The 25,162-nt window shown below is 41.8% G+C and overlaps 1 protein-coding gene across 2 annotated transcripts; it reads left to right on the top strand.

Moving 5' to 3' along the window:
• Positions 1-239: 239 nt before the first annotated feature.
• CEP57 (centrosomal protein 57) lies at positions 240-24,234 on the top strand. Of its 2 annotated transcripts, XM_027735625.2 has the most exons (11): positions 240-568; positions 5,725-5,881; positions 8,918-9,097; positions 9,412-9,533; positions 10,424-10,540; positions 15,964-16,041; positions 17,167-17,271; positions 17,428-17,508; positions 17,870-18,114; positions 21,493-21,637; positions 23,023-24,234. In XM_027735625.2, exons 1-11 carry the CDS (start codon positions 458-460, stop codon positions 23,257-23,259), a joined length of 1,578 nt encoding a protein of 525 aa, XP_027591426.1. In that variant the 5' UTR covers positions 240-457; the 3' UTR covers positions 23,260-24,234. The 2 variants fall into 2 exon arrangements, with proteins under 2 accessions (XP_027591426.1, XP_027591427.1); XM_027735626.2 differs by lacking the exon at positions 10,424-10,540.
• Positions 24,235-25,162: the final 928 nt, after the last annotated feature.

Below are 25,162 nucleotides of genomic sequence, written 5' to 3'. Positions count from 1 at the left end.
CGCGCGCGCCCCCCGCCCTTCCCTCCCTCCGCCCGCCCCGGGCCCGGGCTCGCGCTGCGCCCGCGCAGCCAATCGCCGCCCCGCGCCAAACCTGCCTTCGAACGCCGCCGCCCAATCACCGCCCCCGCCGGCCCCGCCGCCGCCAATCGCGCCGCGGGCGCCCCGCACTGCGCCGGGCGGAGGCGCGGCCCCGTGCTCTGATTGGTCGGGCCGCGGGGGCTCCCCTGACAAAGACCGGCCTCTTCCGCCCGCCCCCCTCCGCGCGGGCCCACGCGCCGCCCCCCTGCCCCAGAGACTGAGTGCGGGGGTAGCACCGCCCTCATCGGCTTCTACTCTTCCATTGGCTGAACAGTGCCCTTGCTCTTTTCTTATTGGGCAACTGACACATCACTCATTTCTGAGCGGATGGTGGGGCGGGGCTTACCCCCTGCTTCTCCGTTCTCATTGGCAGACTGGGATGTCAATCAAGCGAGGCGCCGCGCGGGTGCCGTGCCTTAAAGGGACATGGGCTAGCGCGGGCTCACTTACGGCCGACATGGCGGCGGCGGCGCACGGCCACCAGCGCACGGTGAAGCTCGGGGGGAGCACTGGATCGGGGGGAGGCCCGCGGGGAGGGGCAGAACGGGCCGCTTGGGGGTTCTGGGGGGAGCAGCCGGGCCGTGCGGGACTGGCGGCTTGCCCAACCGCGGCGTGCCGGGAGCCGTAAGGGCGGTGGAAGCTGGCTTGTCTGTTAAAGACTATATATGTATGTGTGTATATATACATATATGTATATGTATATATGTGTATGTTTACGTATATATATGTGTATATTTATCTATGTGTATGTATATGTGTGTGCATGGTATATGCGCGTACGTTTTCTAAACAGACAAATACTCTGCTATTGAAACCAGCCTTCTTGCTGTCCCCGTACCAGTGTCTGGAGGTGCTGTCTGTAAGTGAATGGGAATAAAATTTTGAATTCGGTTTATTCTTAGTAATAGCTTGGGATCATGCCTTTGAAAACTCCTGTTCCAAGGCCAGGCGGGGCTCAGTTAAACCCGTGGTGGTGCAGCCCTCGGTCAGCCGGGTGAGCACAGCGAGCCCAGGTTTCCCAGCAGAAAGCTGGGAGAGCTGGATTGAGCCTCTGGTGGTTTCTCTTTGTAAGTCGAAAACGTTACCTGAAGCCGAGGCTCAGCTTTGGTGTGTTCTGTGCCCTCAGGCGCATGTGGGAGCACCTGGCAGCTTGGGAGGTGACGTGCAGGTGGTTGCACACAGGGGACCGGAATTTCTTCGTCCGTATCCCTCTGAAGATGCGGAGTGTAGAGGAGCAGTGGCAAAATTTGTGAGAAGCTGTGTCTTTATACGTGCTTTGGAGGAGCAGAGATGGTGAAAAGGGTGCAGCATGATGGCGTGTGAGGCTGTCTTATGAGGACTCACAGTTTGGGGGTCTCACTGCCTGCGTGGTGAGCTCCCGTCTCGGGTTTCTCTGTTGTGTGTCTCCTCTCCTGCGCTGGGAGCCTGCAGTTACACCTGTACCAGCAAGAGTAATTTGAGGGCTGCTGTGTTCCTTCCTGACTGGTATTTTTTTCTAGGATGCCTAGAGGAGGATGTCAGAAGACTAATTTTAGTATTCAGTAGGTAAATGTAGGCCTTTTAATTAATTTAGTTAGCAAAACAAAACTTTTGGGGAAAAAAAACTTGCCCACTGCAGACTTCTTGGATGTGTTGAAAAAAAAGAAGCAGAAACAAATTTAATGTTTTCCAAACTTGGAAAACAGTTGCTTTTAATACATCTGGCACTCTACAGCAGACACTTTACAAAAAATGCTGTGTTGTGCCAACATTTCCCCCCCATTTGATGTAATTGCTTAACCAAGTGAACTTTTTTATGTCTGCATTTAACTAGAGATGTTATTAAAATGTAGAGTGCTCCTGACTCCGTCTGTGTCAGGGAGGCACAGACAGCACTTAAGTTGGCCTCTGGGTGATAGGGCCTGTCCTTCCTTCTTCACTTTCCTAGTTATGTAGTACTAAGGGAAGATGGCAGGCGGTTAATTGAAATTGCCTCTCCAAAATGACTACTTTGAAAGTTCTAATAACGGGGTTCTTAGATATTTTATGCTTAGTAAACTTGGTACCTTGTTATTCTTTTTTTTTTCTAAATCCCTACATAGTTTTCCTGGATTTGCTTTTTTTTTTTTTTTTTTTTAGCCAAGTGTGTCATTTAAGGCATTACCAAGCATCAGTCTCTTTTTCTCTTTATTTTTTTTTTTTTGGGTTCTGAGCACCCACAGAAAAACTTGCTATTGCCACTCTAATTTAGTCCCTTTTTCCAGTGGCAGTGGTGCTGACTTTGTGCCTTCGTGCTTCCTTGCTGCAGTTATTGCCTGAAAGATGTTGTGTCCTTCTCTCTTGAGTTCTACAGTTTGTTTATAAAGCATTGTTATTTTTACTGCCCATGGATCTAGTAAATTTGTGTAAGATAACAAGAAAAACAGGTGGTTTTTTCCTTACTGAAAAGATTGATACACCACTGCCTTCTGCATAGTTTTTTGTGGTGTGTTATATCTCTTTATTGTGGCAGGAAAGTAACAACATTATGGTGGGTCATTTTTACTATCTATACAAGTTGTTTGCTTTGAAAAGTGTCCCCCCCAGTCCCAAATTGCTGATTCTTTTTGGAAAACTTTCCATATGAGGTTGTGTCCTTTTTTTTTTTTCCCTATTGTGTTCAACCTTTGAGAGCTTGAGGAGGTTGCTGTGTGCTGGTGGTGTGTTCAGCTATCGCTGCTCTGTGTTTTTAATGTTCCCTTCTGCATGCTTGAGTAGGCAGTTGATAGGCAGTCGTAGAAGCAATGAATTTTGGAAGGTTATGTCTGCAGGCCTGTGGAGATTAAATGTGCTCAGCTCACTACTGTTATGTAATACTGGTGCACTTGGCTCCTTCTGGGACTGTTAAGCCTCTTCATTTACTATTCTGAGGCTTTAGCGTGGCATAAGGAAGGAAAGACTATAGGGAGTACCCTGAAAGAGGGAGAGGAGATGTAGTGAGCAAATGTGGCCTAGCTGAGATTCAGAGCAAATTATATAGAGTTTCCTGAATTATGTGTTGTTTTTTTTTTTAATGTTTCATGATCTTCCTGAGCACTGGAGCATGATGCTCCCCCATGAGATTTTCCAAGAGCAGGAACAGACTTGGAGGATTTTTAATGACTTGAGAAAAACCAGAGAGAAGAGCAGAGAATTGCTGTGATGTTGGAGTTTGAACTTTCTGATGGGGAAATTCCTTGATGCTGTTTCATAAACTTTCCCAAAGTATTCAGTCGACTTATTTAAAGTCCCTTTTTGTGAAACTGAATATAAGATAGTCTTTTGCTTAAATATATAAGGAAAATATATTTGGTAGCAAATGCTTATTTAGACTGAAGTAAAGAATGATTGCCTGTACAATATATCATATTCCAGCAAAATTTTTTCAGTATTTATTTCAAGCAGATATCTGTACTATTACACTATTCGAATTAGTGCCTGTTCCCTGCATCCAGGTGGATTTTGGAAGACATACAACTAGTCAAAAGCCTCTTTTTTCTTTGCTTTGTGTGACTTGGTGTTCAAGTGTTCTGAGTATGCCAGCTTTTTCTTTCAAATTGGTCTGCTGTTGGCTAGGAAAATGTTACTTGTGCCAATTAAAAACAAACAAAGGAACTCATGTAGTTTGGTGGTTTTATGTAGTTGTATTTAATAAGACTTTACCTATAAAGACATAAAAGATGGTAGAGACATCTAGGAAGATTGTGATGCTGTCAGCCCTACTTTGGTTTCAGATTCCCCTTTTTCTTTTGACTGTTTCATGGGATACCTTTGATTTGAATCCATAGCAGACAGTATATTGATATTTGAATCAATTGTGACTGTTGTTTGGGTTGTTGAGGCTTATGTCGCTGCTGTTCTTTTATTGCCTGCTGCAAGTACTGTGTTTTGCTTTTCATTTTTAATTCATCATTTGGTCAGTATTCTGTGTTCATCAGTGCAATTTCCTGTAACACTGATGGTATTTTTGCAGGAGTGAGATTTAGGTCTTCATGTTAGCACCTAACAAGCTTTCAGTCTTAAATTCACATGTTCTGATTGGACCAGTGAGGCTGCTGAGCATAAAACACTGTGTATTTGCATGCATACAACACTTCTTCAAAATATTTGTAATAAGATATTCTTAATTAGGGATTAGTGTTTTAATTGATTTTCTGTGGTAGCAAAACTTCTTGTGCAAATGCGGTTATTTTGAGAAAAGTCATTATGTTGCGTAGGAAAATATTATAAACACAAACTGCAAAACATTCATAAAACTGTGCTTAGAAACACCAATTGATGCATTCGGAGTTCTTAAGATCCTAATTTCTTGTCCATGACAAATCACTTTCTTTATAAGTGGAAATTAGCTGTGTATGGGTTTTAAGTAACTTACAAATTTTCTTATATTTTTTTCCTGTATTATTTTTCCTCCTCATAGTGCATTTTGGGCTGTTGTCTAATTTGTTATGAGATACTTAATACTTTCTGTATTTTAATTTAGGTCATGATATGCTCCCAATGATTGGTATTTGCAAAAGCTTAAATCAGCCTGCCAAGATCAGTAGTTCCTCAGTTGACATACTAGTGGAGGGGGAAAGCAGTAGGAGCTTCACATCTGCCTGCATCCCACTTCTCTTCTAGGCTGCCTTCAGATTCTGCCACTGACATGTTTAGTGTTGGGCACAGTGGAGAGGAATTACTCTTGCACATTAAAAACAAGCATTCATCTTCCATTTAATTCATGTACACAGATCAGAAAGCTTAGGCCAGGTAGCCAGTTTGAGTCAAACCCATAAACATGGTAATCCAAGTGCTGTGTCCCATTTGCTTAGAAGAATCACGTTAGAAAGCACATGGCTTAATGGTATTCCGTCTGCATAGAGTCTTCACATCCAGGGGGTCCCCTCTGGTCATTGCAACATCCAAAACACAGCAGTTGTTTGGAGAGTTGGTGTAGACTGCTTGGAAGACCGTGGTCTCTGTGGTCATGTTTTTGAGAGCAGTCTCAAGCTGATCAAAGGGCGTATTGCTGCTTAGAGGCAGGAGTACCTTCCTGGCCGTGATCTGCTCTGCTTTTCCTGAGCTGATTTCACTAACCAGGTGTCGCGTAAAGTCATCTGAATGTGTCTTGGGAGGTTCAGTATATTAATGGAAAGATAGAAAAGATGAATTGAAGCCAGTGGAAGAGAGGGGTTGGGACTCTGCAGTTGAGAGGGTGAGGTGAGAGTGTCCTGTGCCCCATCTGCAGTCAGTGAGCTGTTGTGTTGGATGAGGGGATGTATAACTGTGGTCCTGGGTGTGCCTTGTCAGCTTTGGCCACCTTAGTGCAGTACCTCATGTGCAGTGAATACAAGCAGTAATTAACAAGGCAGTTGTTTTCCAACTTACTGTATTGCCTTCTCCCAGTAAGTGACAGTATCAGTAAATGCAAAATAAAAGTGGAAATCGGAAACTCGTACGAGAGACATTTTTCTTTTAGATAGTGTTTTTAATTGAGGGGGAGTTGGATGTAAAAATGACACAGCCTAAGAAAGGAAATACAGCTTTTGTGGTATAAGAGTCTCCTGCAGTAGTACTTCCACACATCATCTGATAGAATTCTGCTTTTCTTTATTTTTGTTATTGTGACAAGGAAAAATGTGAATAACATCTTTTTTTTATTTTCAGGATGATCTGCACAAAGCTCATAACTCTACATCAGTCACAGATGGACTCTCTGCAACTTCATTTATAGAATATCCAAATTACAAACCATTTATTAATTCTGATTTGCAGCGCTCCCCATGGAAACCAGTAATTCCATATCCTGAAAGTCATAGCAGAGGTAATAGTTCATCAAAGTTGTTTTCTTCCTGTTTCCAAATCATGTGGTAAAATAAATACATGTATGTCCTCCACATCTACAAAGGTTGCAGTCTTTTTATCCTTTTATCACTTCCCAGTGATGTCCAGGTCACCTGTTTTGTAGGCCCTTTGCTCTTCTCTTTCTGAAGAACACCTGATGAGAAAGGTCATCTTATAGCTGGAGAAAGATGCTGCTCTTTGGTAGTAGAGAACTGTAAAAGTGTCTGAGTGCTTTCTGAAGTTGTACTGACGTGTTTTCTTTGCCCCTTCTTCAGTCCTCCTCTCTTTTAATCTTTCCTCTCCCGATTTCACAGCTGAGTTAGAAATAAGGAGACTTAAGTCCTCAGAATGGTTTGGACCAAAGGAAGAGGTTTGGTCTGACAGAAATCGTAAGGCTTGTCGTGGTCAAAGGGTGTGTCAAGTATTTATCATGTCAGCGAAGATTTAGAGGATACAGAGAGGAGCACAATGCTGAACTGAGAGCTCAGCACACCAAAAAGGGAGGCAATTTTTCTCCCATTTATTCTTTCTTGTTTCTAGGCTATTTTTTCTCCCTCCTTTCCCACTCTGGTCCTGGTGTTTATCTCCAGATAAACAGATACGTCTTACCTGACAGGACAAAAACCATTCTTGTTTAGTTTTCTGTTATTTTAGTGAATTGGCTTGTCATGCAGTGAGATGTATTCCAAAGCTGCCTTGTGGGGGGTAGGTACAGGAGGCAGCATAAAGAGTTGGGAGACTGGAGCAGGACTGATCCTTTGATAAGATGTTTGGCTCGGGTTCATTGCAATAATGTTCCTTTGAGGCTGGAGTGGCATGGAGGCTTAAAGTTATGAACAACTTTGTATTTTTTCCTTATAGGGGAAAAAAGTGAGAAATACTTACGATGAATCCGAATATTACTTAAACTAAGTAAAAAATCAGAATGATACCCTTAAGTCCCTGTTCCAATAACACAGTTCACGTCTGAATTACTAGAGACTTATATGTTAGTTACCTAGTAGGTGAAATCTTAATTCTTGAAGTGCTATTTAAATTCCAGTATATACTCTCAATGCCATCAGTTCTGAGAGTGCTGTTGACAGAAAACTGAAAGAATCTTGTAACAGATGAAAAAGTGGATGTGCAGAAAAGAGCTTCCTTATGAATTACTGATGTAGATGTATTTTTGTAGATTGTGTAGGTTGCATTAGCAACAAACCTTTGACTCTTAAGTTTCCACTTGGCAACTTAGTTTCAAACAGGGAATCTACCAACTGGAAAGTAAGTACAGATGATGGAAGACAATTGGATAAATTATATCCCTTTTTAAAAATTAACAAATATTTTTATTTTCAAAAAATGTTGAAGTGTAAGTAAATATGAATACACACTGAAAATCAAATCGAGCCTGGATATGATCCAATGTATTTCTCTTTTTGCATAGCCTATAAAAATACAGAAATGATCTGGAGTGTATACTTTAGTAAGTGTAAGAATATGGTAATTAACTTCAAATGGGAAAATTGATTTGATTGTTATTGAGGGTCCTTATTGCTCCTTCCACCCTCCCATGTTAAAAAAAATCATATTGAAAAATCCTGAAATTGAGTATGGTAAATTCTGTTTATTCTGGTTTTAATTTCTTTGTGTTGTATCTGTGTGTGTCTCAGCGTGCATAGTTGGCTTTAATACTCTAATAGAAATGGCTGAATGATACTTGCCATCTTCTTGGGTTTCACCTTTATCTATTCATTGCTTGAGTTGCTTTATTGCTGTATTTTGTTAGTCATTGTTGTGAATATACAGGGGTTTCAATTTAGCTTTTAAGGATAATAGTAACAAATATGTTTATAGTTTCAGCTATGCCCATTTCAACTGAATTCTAGGAACAGTATTATAAAGAGAGAACAGGGTGCAGTTGGTGACTGATATAGCAAATAGGGCCAAATTATTAATAACTTCCCCTTAACTGTGACTGCTGTCACTACTTATGTACTTAACAGTTACCTTAAAGCAGGTAGTTCTTACTGATGTGATACTCTCATGCTATTCTGCATTTCAAGATTTGATAAATTTTTACTCCGGAAAACTTGTTCTGATAAATATTTTTCCCCCCTTTTTTTTATTTTTGGTAATCTGATGCAATCCCAACTTCTGTAGTGCTCATGCATTCTGTAAAAAAGGTATATTCTTTCTCTGGAGTGGATTTAAGCACAAAGGAGTGGGCTAATGCTACCTTGCAGATTAGTCTGCTATATGAGCTGTATGTACAGATGTTCTTGTGTTTTACTTTAGCACACCTATATAGGGGAAGGGACTTATGGTTATGGATCCCTTTACAGAATGAAACAATACAGCTGAGAGACGCAATGCCTCAGGTTACCAGCAGATGGTCTAATTGCAAGGTGATGTGAATTCTATTACATCTGCTTTTCTTTTTGTGGTGATAAATATATAAAGGCTTTGTTTAGTAATTGCTAAAGCTGGGAATGCAACAGAAAGGGAAGGTGGTTCAGCACAAAGGAGATGCATGTTTTTGGGGAGAGGAGGGAAACACGAGCAAAACCAGAAGAATTAAAAAAAGAATTCCACTTATAAATAAACACTTCTATAGCCCTTCTGATAGCTAACCTTTATTATACTCTGTGGCTATGAGTAATTATACAGAGAATTGCCACTATTTTGACTATCTAGTTGTAACTTTTTTTTCCTTTCGATAAAGAGTCAGGGCATGCACTGTTTGCACTTAACCAACATAATATTTACATGCCTTGTTCTGGGATATAGTTGTATATTTCCTAAACGTATCAGGTGAAAGGTGTGCACCAAGGGCATCTATTTGTTTGAGACTAGTTTTAGAATCAGTTATGGTTTAAAGGGAAGCAGGTCTTAACTCCTGGAAGGAGTGTTGGATGCTTGTAAGGAACATTCTGGCTTTGTTACATAACATGCTTTTATAAAAACATTTCAAGTTCAATGTTGCCTTGAAGTGGCGATTTAATGATATCTAACAAAGAGTACTTGTTCATTACAGCCATATTTTCTGCTCTGAAGAATCTCCAGGAAAAAATTCATCGGCTGGAGTTGGAAAGGTTTCAGGCGGAGGAGAATGTAAAACACCTCAGCAGGGAAACAGCAGACTATAAAAAAGTACTGAGTGAACAAATGGAACATAAAGAGCATGACAAGACTGAAGTGTCAAAGAAAAATCAAGGTTGTTTGCAAAACTTTGTATAGATACTACAGAACACTGATGTGGATGAAACCTTATTTCTATTGATACGTGAAGTAATTTCAGTTTACTTTCAGCATCTCTTAATTTGCAATGACACGTGGAGTTATAAAAAATAATTTAAAAACATACTTTGTTTTAAGGATTTATGTGCATACGGAAGTTAATTAGGCATAATATGTGAGTTTGTTGAGATGGTCCTTTTCTTGTTTGTTTTGGAACTGTCTTGAAAACAGAAAAAAATCCCAGAACCAAACAGTACATGATTTCAGTTTTCTGCCTTCTGTTATCTTCAGAACTGGCTTCTCAGCTGGCAGCTGCAGAGTCTCGGTGCAGTCTTCTAGAGAAACAGCTGGACTACATGAGAAAAATGATCCAGCATGCAGAAAATGAGAAGTCTCATCTCTTGGAGAAACAGGTGTGTTCTCAAAATTATCTCAGAGCTAAATCATAATCATTAACTATGTCATGATTTTTCATAGTTTCTGTAATATTCATACTTTGAAGTGTGGATGTCTATTTCAGCTGGCCTTTATATACTTATAAAGTTGTGGATAGTTTCCCTACTTACATGTCCTAGTCTTCTCATTACCCTGGTATTTTCTTTGTGCACCTGTTTCTAAGGCAGTATCAGGCTCTGGTATTAATAAGAATTGTTTGCTTCTGTATGATTGGCTTACTGCCATAGCTCATACTTATCCCTCAGTGTTATACCCATGTACCACTGGAAAAAAACTCCCTTTTGTGTTCACACTCTTCAGATCTTTGGGGGTATTCTTTGCTAGCACTGCTTTTGATAACCTAGTGGTGAAATACTCATTATGTAGAAATAGCAGTAAAATTTGTTTCCCACCATGAGTGACTAGGATTTGGCCTATATCTAAAATGAACTTGAATTTTATAAGTGTATGGATCACCTAGAATTCTCTGTTCATTGGTCTCTATGGCTGTTCTACTTCTGTCTGTTAAATATTTGCTAAAGGAAAAAAAAAAATATAAGAAAGCTATCTCTAGTAGCTGCATAATGAATTTGGTTTTGTTTTTTTACCAAACCTTGGTTTGGAGGAAGGAGAGACTGCAGAATCTTCTCTCATCAGACTGTGGTTGAGTATGCAGTTCCCCAGCATTGGTGGGGCAGTAGTGGAGTTTTCTCCCTGATTGTAGCACCATCTAAAATTGCACAGAGGAAGTAGAAGTTCCTTTGCACTGTTTATGGGCCTCCTTTGTGCTCCAGACACAAGGCTTACTATAGATGGTCTTATATTATTGTACTTATAAATTGTTTTCCTTTTCAATTCTCCCTTCAAGGGTTCATTGGAGAGAGATCGGCTTCTTAATCAGTCACATGTTCAGTCTAAATTGGAAAAGCTGGATATGCTGGAAAAAGAGTATAGGAGACTTACTACGATGCAGTCCATAGCAGAGGTCTGTCATTTGTGTTGGATACTATATCAGATTTGTCTTGTTTGTTGTAATCAGCACTTGATAGCTATATGTCAATTAAAGAGCTGAGCAAAACTTTGTGCTGTAGAGAAAGACAGTGACTAAAGTTCTTTTTAAAGCTGAAGTGTTGTAAAAATTTAAAGTTATTGCTGAAAGTCTACATGGCTAGATGGGCTCTGGGTCACTGTATACTGCAAGAGTTGGTGTTTTGTTAAGCCTTAACAGTATCTGTTCCTGTTCCTCTTTTGTGCTTAGTTGGTGCCTAGGCACGTAACTTTGCAGGCATTCCTAAGATCTCAACTTCTGAGTTGCCTTGCTACTGAATGATTTGCAGTTACTTTCTGTTATGACCCAGATTTAACTTGATTTGTGTGAATTTGGTGTGTGTGTTTTGTTTTTTTTTTTTCTTTTAGCCCTCTTTCTTAAGAAACACAATTATTGCTAGTTACTTTGCGTGCAGGTTTCTGGAGTGTGACATTGCAGGGCCTCTAGCACGGGATGGCTGTCAGTGGGTTTGAACCAGGCTGCCATTTCAGGACTCCTTTTGAATCAGTAGCTTTTACGAGTTCAACATGATTCTGTTTGGTCATATGCTGTTGTGGTGGGTTGACTCTTGAATTTTTATAATTTTTGTAATTTTATAATGAGAAATAAAACCAAATCTCACCATGGGCTGCAGTAGAATCTCTGCTTTGGCACCTGGAGTATCTCCTCTGTCTCATTCATTGACTTTGGGGTCTGCAGGGCCGTTGCTTTCACATATCCTCTGTCCTCTCTTCTGGCTGCTGCTCCCCAGCAGGTTTTCTTCTGCTTCTTACCTCTTTTATTCTAGAGGTGCTGCCCCCTGCTGTTGGGCTCAGCCTTTGGCCAGTGGTGGGTCTGTCTTGGTTTCAGACAGAGGAAAGGCTTCCAGCAGCTCCTCACAGAAGCCACCCCTGTAGCTCCTCACTACCAAAACTTTGCCACGCAAACTGTGCTTTTGGCTTTTGAGGTCCCGTGCACTTACCTCTTTCTGCTGCTGTAGAGACCACAGGTCTCCCAAGCCTGGAAACTACAGAGAACTTAACCAGGGAGAGGCTTCCACCTGCAAGTTTCTTCCCTGCTCCCCCAAAAGGACCAGATAGTACGTGATTAGATGGTGGTATTGAGGATGGTAGGTCCGGGTCCTGTCAAAATCACAGGTTTGCCACCCTGCATACCAGCATTTACCAGGTGCTGAAGTAGATGGTATATCTCCAGGAGTATGTAAGGAGATGTTTGGTAGTAAATCTTTAGCTACTTGGTTTGCTGCAGGACCTTTAGACATCACAACTATTCTTGGAAGTCCCTGAGCCAAGGCAGCTGTAATAAGCTGTTTAAGATCCTGACACCCCATTGTGGTGAGCTGCAGTTGTGGAGTACAAGTGTCTCCATTGTTGACTTTGGCCAAACACTTGTGCAAAGAAATGTGTCTTCTGGGTCTTGTTCAGTGAAAGAAGCAGTAGTTTCCTCCAGGGTCAAAGTTGTAATAACTGGTTCAGCAACTAGAATTCCCTCTGAAGGGCTTTTACCAAGTTTTTGTCTGGTAGCAACTGAAGTTTAGTAAGGCTGGGTTGTTTGCCTTTTTGTGTGCGGCTAGTGAAAATTATTTCAGCCTTATTTGTTTTTTTTTCTGGATTTAGCTAGATGTCTTTGCTTCTTTATCTTTATGAATTAGCAGCTGTTGCAGTTAAATCTGTTTTAGTGGAATCAGGTGTTCACACAATTTTGAAGCAATTCTGGGAACTGAAAAAGATATGGATCTAGCTATGACTAAAGGTCATTTTCCTTGTGATGATGAGCCATTTTCTGGTTCACAGGTCTGTCTGCGTCTCTGGTTATGGGATATGTTCCTATGTGAGCATCTGTGTGCTAGGTGTTACCTTATAGTCCTGAAGGAGTGACTGTACTCCCTGATCAGAACAGTTGCATCTGTTTCATCTTTGATCTGTAGTTATGACCATGGGACCACAGGACTGTTTTCAAGTTGAATTTGAAGCAAGAAATAAAGACTGTTTCATACATGGTGCATTGAAATGGATGGAAAGTGGTGAGGTGACTGCTCATGAGCAAGCACTGATTTAACTGCCTCGGATTTCAGGCACTGCCAGAGCACAAGTTGTGGGTTGGTCTTACTGAGAGCATTTCATCTCTGCAGAGCCACTATCTGGCCCTATAAGTGTATTATCTTCAAGCAATTTGCTAATGTTAATATTGCCTGTGGAAAAGGAAAAGCTGAGATTCCTGTTTCTGTGAAGTACCTGTAATAGGAGTACTTACCCTAGAAATGCTTTCGAGGCATGTTTATTGCAACTGTAGTCCTGCAGTGCAGTCTCTGGATAGCTGGCTGAAAAGATCTGAACATATCTCTGTCTGAGAATGGAGTAAGGACAGGGTTGTTTCCTAAAAATGCAGTTTGGGCTTTGGTCTTGTATGTAGACAAGTGACCAGAATTTGAATGTATGTGTGGATGATGCTTTTTGAACAACTGTGGTTCACAGTAATTGATTTTAATGCTAACAATGAAACTTAATAAACCCCCACCATTTCTGCAAACAGAAGTGATGAAACTTCACATCCTGTTGTGGCTGTACACTACCCACACCTCTAGCTTTTCCTCTGCCCTCTCATTGCCAGGTGGTGAGAAGCAGCAGCTTCCCTGTTTCAGCTGGGTGACACTGACTGCTCAGCTGCCCAGCAGATGCTAATTTGCAAGGCAGCGAAGCACAGAGGTAAAAGCTGTCTTTAGTCTGGAGACATTTCCTCTCTGGTGGAACTAATTTGGATGCTTATCCCAGCAGCCAATTTTATGACATTTAGGTGTTCTTTGTCTGTGAGGTCTCATAACTTTCTGTCTTTGGTTGAAGTTTTTTGAGGGATGGAATGCCATCCAGAGGGTCCTGGACAAGCTCAGGAAGCCTGCCCACAGGAACCTCATGAGGGTCAATGAGGCCAAGTGCAAGGTGCTACTTGTGGGTCAGGGCAACTTCCCCCCAGGCTGGAGAGTAAAAGGATTGAGAACAGCCCTGACAAGAAGGACTTGTGGGCTCTTGTGCATAAAAAACTGGACATGAGCCAACAGTGTGCACTCACAGCCCAGAATGCCCACCATATCCTGGGCTGCATCAGGAGCAGTGTGCCAACAGGCCAAGGGAGGTGATTGTCCCCCCTCTACTATGCCCTTGTGAGACTCTGCCTGGAGTGCTGCATCCAGCTATGGGGTCCCCAGAACAGGAAAAACATGGACCTCTTGGATCAGGTCCAGAGGAGGCCTCAAAAATGGTCAGAGGGCTGGAACATCTCTCCTATGAAGACAGGCTGAGAGGGTTGGGGTTGTTTAGCCTGGAGAAAAGAAGGCTGCAGGGAGATCTTGTTGTGGCCTTTCAGTACTTAAAGTTCTTAAAGGGGCTTATGAGAAAAATGGGGACAGATGTTTTAGCAGGGCCTGTAGCAGTAGGACAAGGGGCAATAGTTTTAAACTGGAAGAGGATAGACTTAGACTAAATACAAGGAAGAAATGTTTTACAATGAGGGTGGCAAAATGCTGGAACAGGTTGTCCAGAGAGGTTGTAGATGCCCCCATTCCTGGAAATATTCAAAATCAGGTTGGACAGGGCTCTGAGAAACATGGTCTAGTGGAAGGTGTTCCTGCCCATGGCAGGGGGCTTGGGCTTAAGTGACCTTTAAGGATCCCTTTAAAACCAAACCATCCTATGATTCTGTGATTCTCTGAGTGAGGTGATTGCATGAGACTTAATATCTATTTTTGCCCGTTTTCTAAGAGAAATTGAAATACTTTGTTTCTATGTTTTTCATTTAAATTCTTTGCAGTGGCTACTGGTGATCAAGCAGACTGTTTAGGCAGCCAGCTTGCTTTGTAGTGCCATCTTAGATGATGGGCAGTACTAGCAGGGAGGGTCTGTTTGCTTGCCTCTGTGGCCTCTCTTTATTGAAGATAGTTGAGTGATCTGTGCAATACTTCTTCTATAAACAAGAAAACAAAATTATTTTAGGAATCTAACTTGAGTATATAATTTCTAATAGGGTCTATCACGGATGATACAGTAAGATATACACTTGCTGTGCAGCTGGACAGCTAGCTGAGGGAATACTTATTCATTTCAGAATAAAAGCCTTGGCCCAGCTTCATGACGATCTTCACTTTAAACAGAATATTTTTCATACTGAAAATTCTGTCAAGACTTCACAGGTTAATAAAAGATCCTTATAGACTGAACACGAGGAAATCAAGAGCTATGCCAGTAAGTGGGCACAAGGTCAGAAAACAGATTACCTGGAGTACATCTGTTTTGAATGGAAAAAACAATCATCAGGAGGGTTCTTGTATTCAACAGGAAAAGTTGATTCCTTTATATAGTGCCTTTGTCCTGAACGTTTGTCCAGGCTTTTGCCTTTTAACACCTTTGTATAACAGCTTGTTACATTATTCTTGCAGTTAATGCTTAAGAAGAACTGAAATTATTGTTCAGTGTAGTGCATTTATAAACAGAAGTGTACAAATACAGCTGTTGCTCTGTATTTCATGCTTTTCTGCCTTAAGTTTCATTAGTGGCTTTGAGTTATCAGTCTTTGTGGGGAGAGAGGGGAAGTTGTTTTGTGTACTGGAGCTCAGGATTATTTTTTCTCTCTACTGTATAAAGTCAGCTATTTGATAACTTTCACATTGGGAATTTCAGTGTATCCTGAAATTTAAACAAGGTTTTCATCTTGTTGGAGGGTTTACAAAGAAATGTGTGGTTTTGCCCTTAAACCTTTTCTTTGAAAAGGGGTTTCAGAAGAGTTCTTACATGCTTTTGCAATGAAAACATGAAATTACTTCAGTTTTGTTTAAAGGCATCATACAAACTTTCCTCCCTCTTCTTTATTAGGATGGTGGCTAGATGTTCAAAAATTCTTTTCTTGTAAGACTGTAAGTTACAGATTTTAGCAAAAATACCATTAGTGATCTAAGTGAAGCATGTCTTCTCTCGCCTTAGGATGACACATGATATGTCTTTGTTAGCTCTTTTGTAGTGCAGAATCTTGGAGGATAATGTACACAAAGCAACTTACTTTCTAGAGTGTTTTTACAGCTGGAGAGGAAGATAGCTTTGTGTATTGCTGTCAGCTGTGACTTAAATTCAGATATCAATTATGGAAGTAACAATAGAAAAATCAAGTTTTAAGCATAAGATTTTTGACTGCTGTATTTATGCCTATACAGACAAAGCATCAGCAATTGTTCTAATGCTAAATTACCTTTGTTTCACTTACCTCTAAGTCATAAGCTGAACTCATAGTTTTGCTCAAGCTCTTAGTATTGTAGACTTCAAGATGAAAAAATGGTTTCATTAGTAATGCTATTATTTTTATTCAACTTTGACTAGAAAAAAATGAAAGAGCTGGAACAGAAGCTTTGGGAGGAAGAACATGCAAGGAAGCTTGTTCAGGAAAAAGCAGCTGAGGTAACCAACAGGAAATTTCTTTTGCACTGCTATGCACTGTAATTAGCTCTTCCTTTTTATCAGATTTTCAGCTAAGCTTACTGAAAGTGCTTCCCATGTGCATCAAAGAATAATGAAATCCTGGGTTTAGTCTTTTTTTTTTCCCTTATTTCTTTTTCCTCCTGTTTGGGGTACCAAATGTTCTGAAGTTCTCTGAGCTTTTTCTAACAGCACCTGTGCACTGAAGCTTTGATTTCTCCACTAAATAAGTTAGTTGGAAAAGAGGAGTAAAAATTCAGACTAATTAAGAATTGAGCGTGCATGAGGATCTCTAAGTAGATCAAGGTCAACAAGTGTGCTCCCTGTTCATAATTGTAATTAAAATAGAAGAAGGCAAAAAAGAGATGATGCACTCTTGGTTATGAGCCCATAAGGATGCTGGTCTTCTCCTAACCTGGATGTGCAGTGTTTGTTAAATGCTTATTGTTTGCTGAAGAATTATGGAGGTAATGTGTTAGGCTCTAACCTTTGCCATGAGTTTGCTGTGATGGGGAAAGGGGTATCTCAAATTCATCATGGAAAACTGTGCTGTGAATGCTTCTAGATGAGATTGGTTATGACATGATTTGTAAAGCCATGCCATGTGTTGGCAACATGCTGTTAATCAAGCCAACAGCAAAGCATAAAGGATTCACTGTCAACAGAGAGTTCTAAACTTAACTCTTTCAAAAGATGGTTTGGTGGTTGGGTGTTTATTGTGTTTGTTTGGAGTTCTGTCAATAAAACAGAAGTAGTTGCCTGTTAACTATATGCCATGGGATCAATTGAGCAGGGTTGGGTGGCTTGGATTTCCCTACTACTTTGTCAAGTATAAAGCACAGCCGATGTTTTGGCACTTGCCTGTGTGGGGCTAATGCAGTAAGGCTAATTCTCTAATTTACTAGGATTACTGATGAGTAGTGCTACCAGAGGAAGTATTTAATGTTTAAATGGACCTTGGAAAGAAAAGGTATCCTAAAAATTTACAGCCCTTGCTTTCAGAGAGCCTGTATTTTAAAAACTCTTGATTTGCAATTCTCTGCTTATTCTCTCTCTGATTATTTATTAATATAATTTCAGTAACTCCTCTTATTCCCTCAATTAAAGCTTCAGACAGGCCTGGAAACCAACAGACTACTGATTCAAGCAGCATCACCATTGCTTTCTCCAAAAGCAAAACAACCCAGGAAAAAAGCTAAGCAGACAGAGAAGGTAAGATGGGGAGAAGAGAAAGGCAGTTACTGAGGACTTAAGTAAGGATGTGTGCATGTGATCAAGAAGCAGGTTTCTTCCTTTATTACATAGTAAAGGGAAAATGGGTTTGCTGTAGTCTAATCTTTGCTAAATATTTCTCTTCTTCCTTTCCAGAAATGCCCTATTGGAAGCCGTTCCACTGTGCAGCCCCATTACAGACTGTGTCTGGGTGATGTACCCTTTGTGGCTGGGAAGGTGAGCTGATAAGCTTAATGCTCAGTAGCTGCAGCTCCTTAAGTGACTTTGATTGGTGCACTCCTGACACCCAGTGGTCACATAATTTAATTTTCTTTGATGCTTTTGTTCAGTTAGTCTTCAAAATACTTGTTGGATATTGATAACTTGCTGAGCTGGCATTTCCAAAAACAGGTCTGCATTATGCTGCTTGACAAGCTGTCCTTGTTAGTGCTTATTAATTCAAACAAATGTTAATTCAAACAAAAAATACATTCTTGGCAGTAAAACAAAAGTGTTACTGTTTTTCAATATTCTTCGCTGTTATCAATTATCATTATCAGTGCCATTTAAAAGAAGTCTCTTTCACTTTTCCTTCCAGTCTACCAGTCCCAGTCATTCAGTTGCTGCCAATGTGCAACACGTGCTACACCTGATGAAACAACATACAAAAGCTTTGTGTAACAGACATGTGGTAAATGATACTCCACTGGCAAAACCCATCAGCACTGCTTGTCCTGCCAGCAAAAGCAGAAGGCCATCCCTGCCAATGGAATCGTCTTCATCTCAGGAAGAGCTCTCAGAAGTGTTGCTGACTTTACAAGATGAATTTGGACAGATGAGTTTGTGAGTTTGATATATTCTCCACTGCAGATTATGAATATGTTTTATATTTTGCTGGAGAAAGGTGTTAGTTTAGGAAATCTTTGTTCTGCTGGCTACAGAGGCTGTCATTTCTTCTTGCAGTTAGAGAGAGATTCTGCTAAACAATCTGGACACCATGCCTGTGTTTATATGCAGCAATATTGAATTCAGAAGAGTCAGTGAAGTGTGGCAGCAGCCCTGATGTAGTGGATTATTGTGGTTTAAACCCAGACAGCAGCTAAGTACCACACAGCCACTTACTCTCCCCTCCCCACACCCCCATCCCCTCCACCCTGTTGGGATGGGCACTATACACCCTTATACTGTATCATTTATGTCCTGCCCAAGCTACACACTCTCCAATACATCCAAGTTAACCACCATCACCTTTTCAGTCTTTTGATGCGTGCACACACACATATCATCCCCACAGTCTGCGGACCATTCCTGTACTAGTCTATCAAGTTCATTTAGTCCATGACTTTGGACTCATCTGTCAGAAGTCTTTCGGGGCAGGAAAAGGTAGTGTATGGATAGCTGCATGCTGAAGTCACTTGGAGGTTGTGGTGGATGAGAGGGTGGACATGAGCTGGCAGTGTGCATTTGCAGCCCAGAAAGCTAACCCTATCCTGGGCTACATCAAAAGCAGCATGGCCAGCAGGTTGAGGGAGTGAATTTTGCCCCTCTACCCTGCACTGGTGAGACCTCACCTGGAGTGCTGTGTCCAGCTCTGGCACTCTGTTTGAGTAGGTCCAGAGGAGACTACAAAGATGATCAGAGAGCTGGAGCACCTCTCCTGTGAAGACAGACTGAAAGAGCTGGGGTTGTTCAGCTTGGAGAAAAGAAGGCTCCAGGGAGACCTCATTGTGGCCTTTTAGTGCTCAAAGGAGGCTATAAGAGAGCTAGAGAGGGACTTTTTACAATGATGAGGGTGTAATGGCTTCAAACTGAAAGAGAGCAGGTTTAGGTTAGATATTAGGAAGAAATTCTTTACTGTGAGGATGATGAGGCACTAGAACAGGTTGTCCAGAGAAGATGTGGGTGCCCCATTCCTGGAAATATTCAAGGTCAGGCTTAATGGGGCTCTGAGCAACTTAGTCTAGTGGAAAGTGTCTCTGCCTGTGGTAGGGGGTTTGGAACTAGGTGATCTTTTAAGGTCCCTTCCAACCCAAATCATTCTATTACCTGTTGTTCTTTGACCTTCCTCAACAGAAGGGTACTCCTGAGAGACCGGGCAGGGTAGAGAGCTGCTTCATTTCCTTTGTCTCCAAGGCAGCTATACTGAAAGCCCACCAGTAGCCTTTTGGGTCCTTAAAATGCCCCCTTCTGAGACGGTCTGTTCCAAGGGTGCACAGAGCCTCTGGGCCAGTTGCACTGGGGTGCTTTTGCCAATCACTCTGGCTGATTTCAGCCTCCAAGACTGTCAGCTGTTGGGATCCCCCTGTCACTCCAGAAATACAAATGGGTTCTGCCCCTGTACAGCTTGATGGCATTAGATGCACTGTGGACCAGGGTCTACTAGTACTCCCATGGGGCTGATGTGCCAGGCCATCTGATCCACACAGTCCAGTAAAGCCGTTTGTCCCTCTCCTGCACTGGCTGGAGACAAGGCTTCTCTAATATCGGTCCTAGGATTCTCCATTTCTGTAAAAACAAATTAGAATTCCTTTTCACAGGATCAGGAATAAGATCAGCCCTGCCACTCTGTCTGGGGAACTGGCCACTGGAGACTTAAACACAAATGGGGATTCTTCAGGAAAGTTGCTGTTTGTTTTTTCCCTGCCTCTATGATTGAGATAGTTATTCCATGCCACTTCCTCATGTCCTCCTTATGGTCCCACAACTAAAAGTCAGGGTTCCCTATGGTGTGTATTCTCCATATACTGTCTTTTGTGCAAAAGGAAGCTTACTGTTTGTGGGGTTTAAACAGCAACTCAGTCCCACTCAGCTCACTGCTCCCAGAGACACACCCTCCCCTGATCTGAACCACATTCAGCACCATGCTGCTTCCTAGCAGTAAGACTGTGCTGGTTTTAACATCTTAAGGATATTTAGAGTTCTCAAGCACTGTTGTAATTATCCTGGAGAAGAAGCGGAAGGCGTGGGAGGATATCTCCTCCGCAGGTTGGCTCTCCAAGGAGCAAAGGTGAAAGGTGTAATTACAAAAATTCCCCAGTAGGAGGCTCCCGCAGTGCGGAGGGACGGCGGTGCTGAGGACACACCACCCCGCCCCTTGCGAGGAATTTCACGGCAGGGGTTCCATCGTACTATAAATCAGCATTGTGACCAGCCACTATCAAGCCAATACAATGAATGTCTATAAAAAAAAAAAAATCTGTTTTCACACACTCTGGTCAGATCTGTCATTACCTCAACCTCTTGTGCCCCACACTGGGTGCCAAAAAGGAGTGTCGAAGTTTAATCCCAGCCAGTAGCTAAGTACCATGCAGCTGCTTGCTCATTCCACTGTGGTGGGATGGGGAGGAAAACTGGGAAAAGGTAAAACCCATTGGTATAAATAAGGGCAGTTTAATAATTGAAATGAAGTAAAATGTAATGATAATAGTTATCAAAAAGGAAGAGAAGAATAAAACCCAAGGAGAAAAACTATGCAGTGCACAGTACAATTGCTCACCACCTTTTGATTGATGCCCAGCCTGTCCCCAGCAGCAATGGGCCCCTCCTAGCCAGCTCCCCCCAGCTTACATATTGAGGATGATGTTCTGTGGTATGGAATCCCTTTGGCCAATATGGATCGGCTGTCCCGGCTATCCCCCCTCCCCAGCTTCTTGTCTACCTCCTCACTGGCAGAGCAGGAGATGCTGAAAAGCCCATGGCACTGCTCAGCAATAACGAAAACGTCAGGGTGTTACCAACATTATTTTCATATCAAATCCAAAGCACAGCACTGTACCAGCTACTACAGAGAAAATTGACTCTGTCCTAGCCAAAACCAGGATGTGGACAGATACTCCATTAAAGGACAGCTTTACTAGGCGTTTTGCTTGTCCTGGTGAACAGACCATAATTGATACTGTACTGGACGACTGCAGTAGGTACAGATACACAAAACTGAATGAGTGCTGAGATCATGCTCTCAAAGGGTTATTTGGTCACTTTGAATGTGTGATTTGAAGTTGGAAACTACTTATGTTATTAAGACTTAACATTGGAGCAGCCTGCCACCAGGATGTGCTACAAACCAGCAAAACTGTTCTTACTGGTTTGTTACGGTGTGTCGGTCATATCTGGCTGTTGATGCTCTGGTTTCCTAAAAATGTTATTTCTGAACTGGGAGTGCAAACAGTAGAAGCCAAGGGAGCTTAATGTAAGCCTTGTTCTGTCTGAATTCTATGCTAGTGATCACCAGCAGCTGTCAAAGCTCATCCAGGAAGCCCCCACCACTGCAGTCAAGGAAGATCTGGAGAGGGAACTTGAGGCACTGGTGGGAAAGATGGAAGCAAAGGCAGACCAGATCAGCAAAGTTCAGAGGCATCGGTTGCAGGTGAGTTTCTTTTGACTGTGTTCATTCTCATGTAGAGTTGCTGACTTAAGTGGCTTTTTTAGTGTTAAATACTAATCTAGCAGCAGTTGAATAAAGCAGAAATAACTACTTTGGAGTAGTATTGCATAGCTCTAGCTTTGACGTCCCAAAGTTAGTCTGCATACTTCCATCCTTCTGTCCCAGTATTTTTGCAGAAATATCCTTTCTGTCACCCTTGTGCCCACTCTTCATCCTTTCCTGGGCAGAGCTTTCATGTATGTTCTCGCATTGCATTTTACACCTCTTGTCTCTTGAACATCGTTTAACAGTTTTCCTTTACTTTGAGTAAATGACCTATTTATGTTTTGATTTGCATTTTAAAAGACCCCAAATGCCTGTTTTGCTTATTTTATAACTTTCAAAATGTTTTGAATAGTGTAGCTTGTTTGTTCAAAACTATAAAACGTATTTTCTGTTTTCTTTCATCTTCATCAATTTTAGTGAATTCCTTTCAAAGAGCTTAACCCCATGTGTTTAATCTGGTTCAGTTCATATGAACAGAGACTTGCCCTTACCTGACATAACTGATACATAAAATATGCGCTGAGAGCTCTGCTGCTGACGTCCAGAATGGACATATGAAATGTTTGCATTACTCACTTTTGATCTCTTATCTTCAGAGGAACTGCTGCAGAGAAGCAGATGTGCTGTAGTTCCCAGTAGTCATGATGCTGCATATGCTATTGGCAAAAGTTTAGGAGCCAGGATTTAGGAAAACTGCTGCAAGCTGTAAAATGGGAGGAGGAAGCACCTCTGCCTGAAGAGAGGGGAGCTATAGAAGCCACCTGTGTTGCAGTTTGGGCATATGAATGTGTCTGCACCTCAGACTGCCCAGTTCCCCACTCAGCCTTGTGCCAGCTCAATCTTTGCTGGGGAGTATGGAGTCTTATTTACAGTGCTGTGTGTGGATACTGCCTCTTCACTCCAGCAGGGTGCTGGTATTCTTTATAAAGCTACATCTCTGACAGTGAATAGCTATTAAAATCACTAGTATGTATGTAGAAAAACTTTTTCTACCTTTTTTTTTTTTTGATCACTAGTTGGTAACAGTGACAAGTCAACTTTTCTCATCTGTAACTTTTACATTCCTGATAGAGATATTTCCCCATAATGAACTTGTCAGTTTTTAAAGAGATAACCTAGTAGTTCAGACTATAAGCTAACCGTAGGTGTAAATATAACAATGCTTTGTTAGGAAAATATTTATTATTCAGGGTGACTTGGAAGCATCCATTTGCTTAGCTGGGTGAAATAAGTGGTGGGATATTTCAGCTGTTTGGAAGAATTGCCGAATATAAAATGAAACAAGGTCACTCCTTAATAGTTTTTTTGGGCTTCTCTTTCAGCTAGAGAGACTTAAGAGAGAATGCAAGTCCAAAAAGACTTCTGCTAAACCAATGAAAGACAGCAGGTTCCCTGTTAGTGAGGTTAAAGTAACAACTACAGTAACCACAAAAGGAAAGAATGCTGGTCCCATCAAAGTGAAACCTGGAGAGAAGAGTCGCAAGAATCTTCAGTTGTTGAGAGACATGCAGACCATACAGACTTCACTACAGAAAGATGATATCAGCTGGGACTACTGACTGTTCTGCAGAGGTGTTCTTGAACTGTCCCAAACTGGCCAAACTTTCTCACATTCTGGATATAAAGCAGCTGCCTTTCTTGCTGTGTGGAAGAGACTACCATACGCTAAGCGCACTTTTGAAATACAGGCTCTTAGTTCTCCATCACTGCATTTGATTGTATATATTATGGTCTAGCTTAAAACACATTCCATTTTTAAGCACCCAGCCACTGAGTCGAATAGTAGGGTCCCTTATGTTATGATTCCAGCATTCCCTCCATTTTCCTTCAGCACACCAAGCACCGCACATTTATGCGGGTTGGTGTGTGTGTGATGTGCCAGTGCGATTTCACACTGCTGTTGAACTGGGAGGCTGCTCAGGATGAATCTTCTTTGAAATCGATGCTGCAGCCCTGAGTCTTAAGGGCTTTTTGTCAGTTCTGTGTGCAGCTGCAGTGACTCCATCTCTCGGAGAACATCTTTTAAAGGTGTTCTGTGGAGCTTTCTTCAAAATGCTTTCCTAGTTCCCCATCTGCTACATTGCATTAGTCAGCATGAATGGCAGAGGATGTTTGAGTACTCAAAAAAGGAGCAGAATAATTTATGAATTATGTTGCTTAATGATCAAAGGATATTTTTCTACAGAAATCCTACTTTAGGGAAAAGGTATAGGATAGGGGATAACACCCTGTTTCTCGTTCACAGCTTTGTGTGGTAAAGGAGTGAGATAAACCACAGGTATTTTAAACTGCAAGTGCCTCAATCATGCCTTTCAGTCCTGGCATCTTGCTTTTAACTTGAAATATGTGCTTTGATGAGCTATCTACTTTGGTAGTGGTGCAATTAATTTTGTGCTCTGACTTGCACAGCTGAGTAAATTTTATTTATTATGTTAATAATTTAAAGAATTTCCTATTAATGGAATGTACAGAAGACCTAGATTACTTGTATATACAGTGGAAAAATAATAAAGCCAGCTTGCCTGTTGAGTGAATTGTGGGAAACCTGCACTTCCTCTACATTAGCTTGGTGTTTGCTGCAGCACTGCGCCTCATCCAGTGCCCTTTTTGTGGTGAGCTGACTTCTCCCTGGTCAGGGTAACACAAGTAAGGTGAGGGTCACAGTTGTCCACCCTTGCCTGGAGCTGAACAGGGAGGGAGCTCTACAGAGTCAACACAGGTACAAGGGATTTGAGTTTTAGTTATGTGTAGGTGATCCACCCTGCTTGTCTCCTTGCACTGAAGGCACAGAAAGTGTTAGCTGTGATGGGAGAAGTCAGATGCTGTTAGCCAAGTATAGTGGGAGTAACCACTTGGAGAGCAGTTCATCCCAGAGGTCTTGAAAAATCAGTAGCTGAAACTTACACTTGGTCATTTTGCTTAGGAAGGACCTCTGGAGATCAGCTTGCTCAGCTGATCGCTGTGGTTAACTTCAGCACAACCTCAGGCTGTCCTCGTGCAGCTCCTTACTGATGGAGGGCTTAGGAGTATTTTAGGCTCCATATGTGCTGCCTACAGTGTATGAGATACCCAAGTTGGAAGCCTGCTAGGTGTGAGAGCATCAGGGAGCATCCAGAGTAGATCCCAAATCATCTCAGTGAATTTGGGTTTGCATAAGTTACATACAAAAATGCGAATGCTCCTTTTACACAGAAGTTACTCTGCCAATGCACTCTAAAGTGCAGAAATGGTGGAGGTTTTTTTAGTTCTGAAAGTATTTCAGAATACTTTGTGTGAAATACTTTCACAATTAAAAAATCAATTTCTGCACTTCACAGTGTATTAGGACAGTAGGTTCTGAGAGAGTTGGAGTTGTTCAGGCTGGGGAAGAGGAGGCTCTGGGGAGATCTTACAGCACCTTCCAGTACCTAAAAGCTGTAGCGGGCATGTAGTGATAGGACAAGAGGAAGTGGCTTTCAAGTG

The sequence above is a fragment of the Pipra filicauda genome, unplaced genomic scaffold (genome assembly GCF_003945595.2).
Source record: "Pipra filicauda isolate LSUMZ 115617 unplaced genomic scaffold, ASM394559v2 scaffold184_size3518187_pilon, whole genome shotgun sequence".
Classification (NCBI taxonomy): domain Eukaryota; kingdom Metazoa; phylum Chordata; class Aves; order Passeriformes; family Pipridae; genus Pipra; species Pipra filicauda.
This window is presented reverse-complemented; position numbering and strand designations above follow the sequence as displayed.

What these genes read in the sequence shown, in the direction of transcription:
- CEP57 (XM_027735625.2), top strand. Translation starts at nt 458, where the DNA reads ATGTCAATCAAGCGAGGCGCCGCGCGGGTGCCGTGCCTTAAAGGGACA. An exon ending in GAATTTGGACAGATGAGTTT is followed by an intron (nt 18,115 to 21,492) that starts GTGAGTTTGATA and finishes ATTCTATGCTAG; the next exon opens with TGATCACCAGCAGCTGTCAA. An exon ending in TTCAGAGGCATCGGTTGCAG is followed by an intron (nt 21,638 to 23,022) that starts GTGAGTTTCTTT and finishes CTTCTCTTTCAG; the next exon opens with CTAGAGAGACTTAAGAGAGA.